This window comes from Phoca vitulina, unplaced genomic scaffold (assembly GCF_004348235.1).
Source record: "Phoca vitulina isolate PV1807 unplaced genomic scaffold, GSC_HSeal_1.0 scaffold14, whole genome shotgun sequence".
In the NCBI taxonomy this organism is placed as follows: domain Eukaryota; kingdom Metazoa; phylum Chordata; class Mammalia; order Carnivora; family Phocidae; genus Phoca; species Phoca vitulina.
Genome location: NW_022589717.1, coordinates 6,717,846 through 6,730,779, shown reverse-complemented (window position 1 = coordinate 6,730,779; position 12,934 = coordinate 6,717,846). Strand labels below are relative to the sequence as shown.

Below are 12,934 nucleotides of genomic sequence, written 5' to 3'. Positions count from 1 at the left end.
AGTGTTCAATATCGCTTGGCATCAGGGAAATCCAAATCAAAACCTCAATGAGATACCACCTCACACCAGTCAGAATGGCTAAAATTAACAAGTCAGGAAATGACAGATGTTGGCGGGGATGCGGAGAAAGGGGAACCCTCCTACACTGTTGGTGGGAATGCAAGCTGGTGCAGCCACTCTGGAAAACAGTATGGAGGTTCCTCAAAAAGTTGAAATTAGAGCTACCATATGATCCAGCAATTGCACTACTGGGTATTTACCCCAAAGATACAAAAGTAGGGACCCGAAAGGCTACGTGCACCCCGATGTTTATAGCAGCAATGTCCACAATAGCCAAACTGTGGAAAGAGCCAAGATGTCCATCAACAGATGAATGGATAAAGAAGATGTGGTATATATATACAATGGAATATTATGCAGCCATCAAAAGGAATGAGATCTTGCCATTTGCAACGACGTGGATGGAACTGGAGGGTATTATGCTAAGCGAAATAAGTCAGTCAGAGAAAGACATGTATCATATCTCACTGATATGAGGAATTCTTAATCTCAGGAAACAAACTGAGGGTTGCTGGAGTGGGGGGGGGGGTGGGAGGGATGGGGTGACTGGGTGATGGACACTGGGGAGGGTATGTGTTCTGGTAAGCGCTGTGAATTGTGCAAGACTGTTGAATCTCAGATCTGTACCTCTGAAACAAATAATGCAATATATGTTAAGAAAGAAAAAAAGAAGAAGAAGAATGTAGCAGGAGGGGAAGAATGAAGGGGGGGAAATCGGAGGGGGAGAAGAACCATGAGAGACAATGGACTCTGAAAAACAAACTGAGGGTTCTAGAGGGGAGGGGGTTGGGAGGATGGGTTAGCCTGGTGATGGGTATTGAGGAGGGCACGTTCTGCATGGAGCACTGGGTGTTATGCACAAACAATGAATCATGGAACACTATATCTAAAACTAATGATGTAATGTATGGGGATTAACATAACAATAAAAAATTAAAAAAAAAATTAATAAGACAGGAAACAACAAATTGTTGGCAAGGATGTGGAGAAAGGGGAACCCTTTTACACTGTTGGTGGGAATTCAAGTTGGTACAGCCACTTTGGAAAACAGTATGGAGGTTCCTCAGAAAGTTAAAAATAGAAGTACCCTATGACCCAGCAATTGCACTACTAGGTATTTATCCCAAAAATACAGATGTAGTGAAAAGAAGGGGCACATGCACCCCAATGTTCATAGCAGCAATGTCCACAATATGAATGGATAAAGATGTGGTTCATATATACAATGGAATATTACCCAGCCATCAGAAGGGATGAATACCTACCATTTGCATTGACATTGATGGAACTGGAGGGGATTATGCTAGGTGAAATAAGTCAAGCTGAGAAAGACAATTATCATATGGTTTCACTCATATGTGGAACATAAGGAATAGGGCCGAGGACCACAGGGGAAGCAAGGGAAAACTGAATGGGAAGAAATCAGAGAGGGAGACAAACCATGAGAGACTCTTGATTCTGGGAAACAAACTGAGGGTTACAGAAGGGAGGGGGGTGGGGCGATGGGGTAGCCGGGTGATGGGTATTAAGGAGGGCACATGTGGTGATGAGCACTGGGTGTGTATACGCAACTAATGAATCATTGAACACTACATCAAAAACTAATGATGTACTATATGTTGGCTAACTGAATATAAAAAAAAATTTCTTGCATTTATAAAATAAGAACTTAAAAGACAGCTTTACTCCCAAAATGTACACACTTGAATGAACACGCACCTTAAGCAAGGCCCCACTTTCTTCTGAACCATCAGAGCCCTGAGATTCTCTTTGTTTCCATATGGCATTGGGTATAGTGTGGGGGCTCAGGCCAACACCTTCTCCACCTTCACAGCCATTGTCAGATCCTCCACTGCTCTGGGAAGGACTGGGCTTACGTGTCTTTAAGGAACAGTCACCAAAAAGAATTCTTCTGCATGTTGGAGAGGTTGCTACCTTGGAAGTACCTGGTAGCCTACTGAGGATAGGTGAGGTTGTCAAATTATCTAATTTTTCATGTGATCCAGTAAGGAACCAGTCAGCACAAGACAAACAGGGGCTTGGAGAAGATGTTAGCCGTTCATTGATCTGACAATCTATTCCTTCCAGTTGGTGAAGAGTTGTTTTGACCTGATCCACGTAGATACAGTCTGGTCCAGGATTCCCAACAGCTTTGGATGCACAGCCTCCAGCTTCTAATAGTACACATAACATATAATGCTTCTATAAGAAAAAAATATTAATACAGGTTTAGCTACATGAAAATGTTTATATGTAGCATGCATGTATAAATTTATGAATACTAAAAACATATGACATAATCATATGATTATTAAAAACTCCTCCCTCCCTTTCTTTGTTAGTTATTCTCAATGCTTCTTGATCATCTTTTCTTTTTTTTTTTAAATATTTTATTTATTTTTTGACAGAGAGAGAGACAGCGAGAGAGGGAACACAAGCAGGGGGAGTGGGAGAGGTAGAAGCAGGCTTCCCGCAGAGCAGGGAGCCCGATGTGGGGCTCGATCCCAGGACCCTGGGATCATGACCTGAGCTGAAGGCAGACGCTTAATGACTGAGCCACCCAGACGCCCCTTGATCACCCTTGAAAACAAATCTTCATTCATATTGCCTTCTCCTGGTATACCATCAACTACCACTTCTGGCACATGGCACAAGGTAGTTTTCAAAGAGCCACAATTATTGGAAGTCCTTTCATTTACAATGACATGTTTATTCTGATTCTATATCCTTTTCATGTCTCTATTTCCCAAGACAAACCAGAGGATAAAACCACTATAGAAATGAGAACAAAAGATCTTAAGAACCTGATAAAATCTTATTCTGGATTTCATTAATATTTCTCCATGAGTATTAAATGGATGCAAAAGAAAAGGAATAAGGGACATATAACATTTTCTTGAATACTGGTATCTGACATGCTCATAATTTTAAATTATTATGTTCGTTTGTGTATATATTTTAGATAGTAAATGGCCAAAAAAACCCAACCCCAAAACACAGACACACACAGACACACACACAGAAACCAAGGTAAACTTACCAATCCAACAATTAGCAAAAAATATCTCCCTTCAGGTTCCTGAAAGACTTCAGTGTTCGAGTCTGTAGAAGGTTGGAGGTGATGTCGTGGAAATACTTCTCTCCATATAACCAACTGACCAATTCTTTGTTTTGCTGCTAAAGGCAGTAGGCCGTAGTGGCGACAGTATACAGCAATATCAGTAAGATCATCCTTAGGCAAATGACTGCATATTAAATAACCCTTGAATTTAACCACAAAGAACAAGAGTCAACTAGTGATATAAAGCAATAATGCCATAATATATTTCTAAGAGTTTCTTGGGTACTTCAGTTGTCTTAAAATATTCCAGTTTCAAATGGAATACAGACATAGTAAAAATAAATGTTTTTTTTTCCTGAGGTCAATTAGAGATCCAAGATTTATGATAAGTCAACAACAGATAGACTTCAGCACCAAGCAACGTCACCTGAGTAGTATAAGCCTGAGTGTTTGGCAACATTGGAAAAGAACTGAATTCTGAGGATGGAAAGTGGAGAAGAGAAGCAAGAGGTAAGGTGAGGAGAGACTTATTTTTCACTGTGTACCACTCTGTACTGTCGGATTCTTCTTTAGCTATGTTTCATATTGTGTTTAAAAATCTTCTTGAAATATGAAAATACTTAAATTCATTTGATGCTTAATTTGCTGTATATGGAAGTCAACTAAATGTTAGATTTACTAAAAAGATACATGTTTATGTCTGAAGATAAGAAAAAAGTGCACTGTTGCAAAAATAAATCAAGAAAGTATTGCTTTTCTCTATTACGCATTTGGTTCCTTGAGTATTGTTTCTCCTTTACACATTTGCAAATGCTTTAGAATGTCATAAAACCAGAAATATTTATTGTATTTGTAAATATGTAGGTACCAGCTTTTTTTTTTTTTTAAGACTTTAATTTAACAGTAACTACAAAGGAAAAGGGATAAATGTATTTTTCATGTTAGTAGAAGTTTGAGAAAATTCACTTTAGGTCTGTTCATATAGCAGCTGGACATTTATAAAAATTTCAAGCTTCAACTTACCTTGTAAAATAGAGAAGATCCTAAAATTGTATACAGCCGCCTCATGTCATAGTAATCCTCAGACTGGAGAAGAAAAACCACAATGGATTTATATTCTTTGTTTTTTCATGATAAAAAAAATCTTAGGCTACAATGGTTAAAATGGCAATTATTATAATTTCGTAACTGAACTTTTCATAGTGCCTTCTTTAGAAATGAATATACCAGGGTATTAGGGTAAAAGATAATGTGCATGTATTTTTGACTGAAAACAATTTTTTTTTTAATCTTTTAAGATACTGTTGATTAGAGACCTCTAAGAATAGAACATAAGATTAGTTACTGCAAGAGGGATTAAAACATGTCTATCAAGACAAAAAGCTTCTACTATACATCATCTAAAATATCCTATACTACCAAATAATATTTTTGAATGATTTTTTTAAATTTCCAAATAATATTTTTGAAAGTAAAAGTTGATACAACCTATTTGGGAGCAACTAACTCGTATATATAAAAAAATTAAATATACCCTTTGAGTAATTCCAGTTCTAAAAATCTACAGAAATGCTCAAACAGGAGAATCAAGATTTTTGTACAAAAAGTTAGTAGCAGAACTATTTGTAATATGCAAAAATTGGAGATAAAGTCAAGTGCAACAATGGAGAATGGTTAATAAAATTAGGTATGTTCATACCATGGACTATCATAGGTCTGTTAAAAAAATAAGGTTGATCTATATGAGCAGGCACAAAAGGTTTTAGGGTATACTGCTGAGCAAAGAATGCAAGCTACAGAACAAAATACTCACTATGATCTAATTTTTAAAAAAGAATACCACCCCCAATGATATACTTGTATGTGTATACATGTGTGCTGCTGTGTATGTACCTATGTACATATGTGTATAGCAAAAAGTCTGGAAGAATATGTTTCAAACTGTAAGAAAACTGTAAGAACAGTTACAATTAGGGATAGAACTGGGAGAGGGGGATGAGGAGGTAGGACATTTGTTTTTAATAATCACACTTGCATTTTACCCAATATGCATGTATTAATTTTGTAATTAAAAAAAAAAAAGCAACGAGGTGTGCCTGGGTGCTTCAGTTGGTTACACATCTGCCTTCAGCTCAGGTCATGATCCCAGGGTACTGGGATCGAGCCCCGTATCAGGCTCACTGCTCCACGGGAAGCCTGCTTCTCTCTCTGCCTGCTGCTCCCTCTGCTTATGCTTTCTCTCTCTCCCTCTGTCAAATAAATAAATAAAATCTTAAAAATAAAAAAGGCAATGAAACCTAAGGAAAACTAAAAAACTAGAAATAACCTAATTATTTCTCAGTTGGGAAACGGATAAACAGTGTGATACATTCATACAATGGAATACTACTCAGCAATAAAAAGGACAAAATTACAGATGTATACAATGGCATGAATGAATCTCAAATGCATTATGTTAAGTGAACTAAGTCAGGCCCCCCCAAATTACCTATTATCTAATTCAATTTATAGGACATTCTGGGGACAAAAAACAAATCAATAGTTGCCAAGGGCTGGAGGTAGGAAGAGGGGTTGACTATAAAGGGGCACAGAAGAATTTATTACCAAATATAAATTATACCTTAATAATAATTTTTAAAACTAAAGAAAACAAAATTAGGATACAAGATTAAATCTTAAATCTAATTTCACAGAAAGTTTAGAATAGACCCTTATTTTCATTTTTTAAGGTAAAATTCACTGTGAATTGTTCTGCCAATTTTTAAAAAAGATTTATTTATTTATTTGAGAGAGGGAGGGGAAGGGCACAGAGAGAGAGGGAGAGAATCCTCAGGTAGACTCCACAATGAGCGTGAGCCCAACGCAGGGCTCGATCCCAGGGCCTTGGGATCATGACCTGAGCTAAAACCCAGAGGCCACTTAACCAACTGAGCAACCCAGGTACCACTATTCTGCCAGTTTCAACAAATGTGTATAGCTATGTTAAGTATCACCAAAATCAAGATATGTAACAATTCCATCAACACTGCTGCCAAATTTTTTGCTGGGTAGTATTCCCTTGCATGAACATGCCACAATATGTCTGTCTATTAACCCACTGATGGACACTTGAGTTACCTGAATTGTTTCCAGTTTTCTTTTGGATATTACAAATGAAGCTGTTATGAATATTTGTGTATAGGTCTAGTATTGACATAGGCTTTCATTTCTCTTGGGTAATTGGAAGAACAGAATGACTGAATCATGTGGTAGGTATATATTTAGGTTATTAAGAAACTGCCAAACTGTTTTCCTAAGTAGTTGTACCATCTTACATTCTCAATTTATCAATTTTCTTCTTTCTTTATAGATTGTGTCTTGATGTTGTATCCAAGGAATCTCAATAGATCTTTGTCTAATCATAGAAAATATTGTTAGTTCCACTGATCATTAAAGTGATGTTATATAAATCAGGAATTAGAGTTTTAATGAGACCTATCAGATATAAGTTCCTAAAACCTGGATATTTTAATACTTTAAACTCTTCCTAATGCTTAGTGTCTATCTAAACATTCTCCATCAGTGAAAAGATTTATGACCTATGAGGAGTTCACCACGTTTAAGTTTCCATTATTTTTACAAACAAAATATGCTTCCACTTGCTCAGGATCTTAGTTAAGACTAAGCCACTCTTGGGGCACCTGGGTGGCTAAGTGTCGGCCTTCAGCTCAGGTCAGGATCCTGGGGTCCTGGGATGGAGCCCCATGGAGCCTGCTTCTCCCTCTCCCTCTGCTGCTCTCCCTGCTTGTAATAATAAATTTTTAAGATAAAAATCTTAAAAAAAAAAAAAAAAAGACTAAGGTACTCTTTAAAGCAATCAAGATTTTACCAGCAATCTTCTTATGATCCAGCCCTCACTGCTTCTCCATCCTAATTTCCCATTTACTTTTTTTTAAAGATTTATTTATTTGAGAGAGAGAGAGCATGCGCACGCAAAGAGGGGGTGAGAGGCAGAGGGAGAAAGAGAATCCTCAAGCAGACTCCCTCCAGGGCTGGGGCAGGGTTCCATCCCAGCACCCTGAGATCATGACCTGAGCTGAAATCAGGTCACTTAGCCAACGGAGCCACCCAGGTCCCCTCTCCCCCCACCATTTACATTTAAAAGAATTTTTCTTCTTTTTTTTTAAGCAGGCTCCATGCCCCACGTGGAGCCCAATGGGGGGCTTGAACTCATGACCCTGAGATCAAGACCTGAGCTGAGGCCAAGAGTTAGATACTTAACTGAGCCACCCAGGCACCCCTTAAGAGAACTTTTCTTACCGACAATTTTAGCAAATACAAACATAGAATCGTGTAATTAGCTCTTATGTGCCCATCATCACCCAGCTTTAACTATGACCAGTCCACGGCTAATCTTGTCTCATCAATATCCCTCTCTCCTTCTTCCCTCTCCCTGCTGAATTATTTCAAAACCAGTAATGGATGTTATATGATTTTATCTGTAAATACTTCAGAGTATATCTCTAAAACAGAAGGATTTAAAAAAATTATTCTCACCTAATATCCAACATCAGTGTTTATATTTCCTTGATTGTCTCGTAGATGTTGTTTTTAAATTTTATTTTATTATGTTATATTAATCACCATACATTACATCATTAGTTTTTGATGTAGTGTTCCATGATTCATTGTTTGCGTATAACACCCAGTGCTCCAGGCAGAACGTGCCCTCTTTAATACCCATCACCAGGCTAACCCATCCCCCACCCTCCTCCCCTCTAGAACCCTCAGTTTGTTTCTCAGAGTCCATAGTCTCCCCTCCAATTCCCCACCCTCCAATTCCCCACCCTTCATTTTTCCCTTCCTACTATCTTCTTTTTTTCTTTTTTTAAACAACATATAATGTATTATTTGTTTCAGAGGTACAGGTCTGTGATTCATCAGTCTTCCACAATTCTCGTCGATGTTTTTTAAAAATTTTGTTTGTTTGAATCAGGATCCAAGTAAGGTCCAATATATTAAAATTGGTTGATATGTTTCTTAAGTCTCTTGTGACTGATAGGCTCTCTCAGTTTCTCCCCGCCCCCTTTTATTTGTTGAAGAAATTGTCTTATTGTGTTTCCTAGTCTGGATTTGATGATTATAATCTCGCCCCCCCAATGGGGTCATTTAACATGTCCCTGTCCCTAGTATTTCGTATATAGTGGTAGTTAGATCTTGAGACCTCATCAAAAATATTTTATAAGTAATTTGTGTGCTTCCATCATGAGCCACATACTACTTGGTTGTCTTCCTTTTCATGACAGTAACAACTACTGATGACCTTTGCTTAGACCCATTAATTCATTGTGAAAATTGCAATACAGTAATATTCCAGTTCTGTCATTCTTTCTTGGTATGTTAAGCAGAATACTTCCATAAAGAGAACTCCCCCTCATCTCTATTTGGTAACCTTGAGGTATGGTTCAGATAGAAGGGCAGATAAATGTTTGTTTCCTTCTCTTTGTTGCCAGTTTTCACAGTAATGAATTGGTTCCCTAGCATCCTCCAAAGTTGACCAAGAAGTTTCTTTTTTTCTTGAGTATAATTATGAACTCATGGACTTCAACATATCTGATGGGTTTCAATCTGCTGCAGTTATTACACTTACAGATGCTCAAGTGGGAGCCTCTTCAAGTTGTCTCCTAATTACTGGAACCCTACATTAACCCCAGTATTTTTTAAAGCTTTCTGGATTTCTGAAGTAACAAGACGTTGCCAGGCTTATCTTGTATTATTTTCAGCCCCAAATTTGCAATCAGCCATTTCTCTTAGGAGTCTTGGTTCCTTTTAGTGAGAAGTATTATTTATACGCCATAGCCTGGGTGCTAATGGCATTCATCACTACTGAAATGATCACTATTTCTAGGCCTTTTTATCGGACGGAGCTAGGAAATATACTTTTTTAAAAAAAGATTAAAAACCATACTGGTACTTCTAACTGAAATTTGTATCTATAGGGTTTTTACTTACTTCAGTATTACAATTCAATTATTTACTTTACTATTAATGTATGTACTTTCTCTCAAAGACTGGTTCTTATTGATTCTAAATGCAATTAATCATTATGTATACATTATGTAACAAATATTTTTAACTGAGTAGAAAATTTTAAGGCAAGCAAAATAGATTCTGTTCATGTCAAAATAGAGACCCAATGCTACATAGTTCAAGATTATTACATGCCCACTTGAAAAATATTTAGAATAATGGCTGATTTATAAAATATGAAATCAACATTGAGCCTTTCCTAAAAGCCATTGGTTCTCTCACCAGTTCTGCAAAATCTGCAGCCTCCAAGTCGCTCAATGCTGTGTCTAGGTCCATCTATGTGAAAACAAAAAAAAAAGTAACACAAACCATTTAACTCATATTAGTTATTGTTTAGTAATGGCCTCATAAAAGTGCTTAATAATTAGTTGAAGAATTGAGTAAGCATCTTTCTCCTTTGTGATATTTAAGAAATGTCCCAAAATAGAACATGTTGCTTTTAAGCTTTGGAATTACAGAAAAAAATTTATTTAACATACAGTCACTTTTCAATTAAATCTAGATTATTGCAAAATGAGTTTCACTCTGTATTCAATGCAAAATAATTTATGAGGTTAAAAATTGCTTTCCAGTTTTGAGTTAGAAAATTTTTGAACCTATTAAAATTCTTAAGAGAAAAATAATCAATCTTAATGTATCCAATCTATTTTGAGGCTTTTTTCCCCCTTCTATTTCCTGTGTATTTCTCAACAGTTAGATTCTTTGAAAATATCAACATTCTTCCCTGTGTCTTTCCTACATTCTATATAAAAGGACTCTCTTTATTTATGGATTAAAACATGAAGGCAAGTGTTCCCCTGGAATCTGGCACAGTTTAGCTTCCCTACAGAGTTATTAGAAAAATCTTACTTAGGATTTAGCTTTCGTTTCTATGGAAAGTGCCTGAACTCTTTCATGTATTTGTTCCTCCACGAAGCATCCAAAATTTAAAAACAGAATAAATTTAATTTGTAGTTTAATCTGTAATGCATATATATAAATTGAAAACTATTGGCAATTAAAGGTTGTAGCATATATGTGATTTGTGGAAAAGAATCCGTTTTTTTTCTTTTAAGGGCCAAGGCACTCTGCAGGACTGTTGCACAAACTGTGTCTTACTGAGATGACTAAAGCTTTGGAAACATTAGTCATGCCTTTCAATGCTTTTCACACACTATGACTTATTACTCATTTGTGACCTACATTTTTATCTAGCAAATATTTCATGTACTCCTTTTTGGGGCTATGGTTTCTCTTGTGAAAAACTAAAGGACAAAAAGAAAATTACCCACTTGTGAAGTCTGATCTCACAAATGTTAATGTTTACAGGTTGCTATTCCCACTACTGAACTCTATAGGCTAATGTACAAGGTTACTGTAATTGTTTCTTGACATTCCTTAAGACGACAGGCAAAGTATCTTTTCTTTTTTTTTTTTTTAAGATTTTATTTATTTATTTGACAGAGAGAGACACAGTGAGAGAGGGAACACAAGCAGGGGAGTGGGAGAGGGAGAAGCAGGCTCTCTGCTGAGCAGGGAGCCCGATGCGGGGCTCGATCCCAGAACCCTGGGATCATGACCTGAGCCGAAGGCAGACGCTTAACGACTGAGCCACTCAGGTGCCCCGCAAAGTATCTTTTCTCTTAAACTATTCCAGTGTACCTTAGGAAAAATAACATTTTAAAAGAAGAACATCTGACAAACAAAAAAAAGGAAGACATACCACATAATTATGATTTCTGAAATGCATTATAAGTTTGGAAAACGCTTAAATGTTAAAGTAAGATGAGAGATCTAATTTCTATTTAGAAAGAAATATTTATCTTTCTAAGTTCACTGTACTGGAGCTCTTACCTCACTAACCAATGGCTTCTTTTAACTCTTACCCACAATCCTGAAAATAACAAAAAGTCTAAAAAAGAGAGAAGATAAAAAATCACAAGGCAACTGGTTCTGACTTTTATTTATGACCCCCGAGATTACCTTGATTTCCTGCGGAAGCGTGAGCCATCGAACTCCAGGGAGACCGTCTAAAAGCACTGCACTGGAAGCATCATATTGTTGTGCGCTCGGACTGGCACCGGAATGTAGTTTAGCAGGCTGAAGTGCTCTTTGAAAGAACAAGTTGAAAAAATGATCCAAACGAGGAACATTCTCAACCTGGCAAAAGGCACTGAAGAAACAAGAGCTGTAAGTCAGAACAACATGTGAAAACAGTGGTTATCTTTTGTATGCTCCTGAAGAGACTGGATCTTTCCCAACTACACAGGCTCTCTTCCTTACTCCTTATGAAGAATTACTGCTATGTTACTGATGGAATGTGTTAAGAAGTTCATCCTGTCAATATTTTTTACCCAAAAACCTACTTTCAAATGTACTGAGTAGATGGTATTATGGAAGAACCACAGGGCTAACACAAATGGTGTATCTACGATAGAATGGGCTGGAAATACCCTTTTTGTTGGGGGGGGGGGAAGTAAGTTGCTTTTACTTATCTCTTAACCATTTAAACTCCCAATATCTTTCAGGCAAGATGGAATAATAAAGAGATTTTGAGCTTTGTAATAGAACATATCGGGCTTTGAATCTTATCACTGCTTTTACTAGGTAGGTATCTCAGGAAGATCATCTAACCTTTCTCTGAACTTTTGTTTCCATCTCTAAAAATGGGGATAATACAACCTGACTCACATGTGAAGTACCTAGTACATAATAAGTACTTATTATGTTTATTACTTACTGAATACAGAAAGCACATAATTAGCCCAAGTAATTTTCCCCTCTTCACTAATGAAGGCAACACTATTGAACTCAAAGAGAGAGAGAGAGAGAAAGGGGAGACAGACTAAACATTTGGTTTTAGCCATGTAAAAATAATACGGCATTGCCTGCAACCATTCATTGGAATAGCCCTCTGGATAACACGATAACTAGTATATATACCATTAATACATCAGACTAATATTCACGGATTCATTCAACAAATAGCTTGAGTGCCAACTATGTTCTAGGCACTATTCTCACTGTCGGAGGTACAGTAATTAAAATATCAAGACAAAAGACAAGGTCTCTGCTTCCATGGAGCTCACATTCTGATGGAGAAAGACAACAAATGAACAAACAGTAAAAACATGAACTCATACAAAGGGCCATACAGAGAATAGGATCATGTGAATGGGTGATGTGACTGGTTGGGTGATGTGACTGGTTGGCTAATTTAGATCAAAAGTTGGGGAAGAGTCTTTGAGAATGGGTATTTAAGTTGAGATCCCAATGTCAAGAAGATCCAGTGAGAGGAAAAAGCACAAAAGCTGTAGGGTGGGAACAAGGTTGGCGAGGGTACCCGCAGAACAGTACAGACTGTGGTTTCAGATGTGAAATCAGAAAGGTGTGTAGGAGCCAGATTATAATGTAAAAAGAACACTTTTTTTTTTCTTAAGATTTTATTTATTTCTTTGACAGACAGAGAGAGACAGCGAGAGAGGAACCACAAGCAGGGGGGGAGCGGGAGAGAGAGAAGCAGGCCTCCCACCGAGCAGGGAGCCCGATGCGGGGCTCAATCCCAGGACCCTGGGATCATGACCTGAGCCGAAGGCAGACGCTTAATGACTGAGCCACCCAGGCACCCCTGTAAAAAGATCAATTTTAATTGCATTTAGAAATTTATTAAAGTGGCAAGAACGGAGGCAAGGAAACCGGTTACATTAGTTTTAGTAATGAGAGATGCTGGTGGCTGGGCAGGGTAACAGTGAAGATGGAGAGAAA

The 12,934-nt window shown here is 37.4% G+C and overlaps 1 protein-coding gene across 6 annotated transcripts in view; it reads right to left on the bottom strand.

Annotated features, from left to right (window-relative positions):
* INTU (inturned planar cell polarity protein) overlaps positions 1-12,934 on the bottom strand; it is an 89,492-nt gene that overhangs the window by 20,288 nt on the left and 56,270 nt on the right. For 5 of the 6 annotated variants that reach the window (XM_032412796.1, XM_032412799.1, XM_032412800.1 and 2 more), the window contains 5 exons: positions 11,153-11,342; positions 9,413-9,466; positions 4,145-4,207; positions 3,101-3,322; positions 1,780-2,262 (listed from right to left, as the gene is read on the bottom strand). In XM_032412796.1, the coding sequence (XP_032268687.1) occupies positions 1,780-2,262; positions 3,101-3,322; positions 4,145-4,207; positions 9,413-9,466; positions 11,153-11,342 (1,012 nt within the window). The remainder of the gene's footprint in view (positions 1-1,779; positions 2,263-3,100; positions 3,323-4,144; positions 4,208-9,412; positions 9,467-11,152; positions 11,343-12,934) is intronic. The other variant, XM_032412797.1, reaches the window with a different exon arrangement.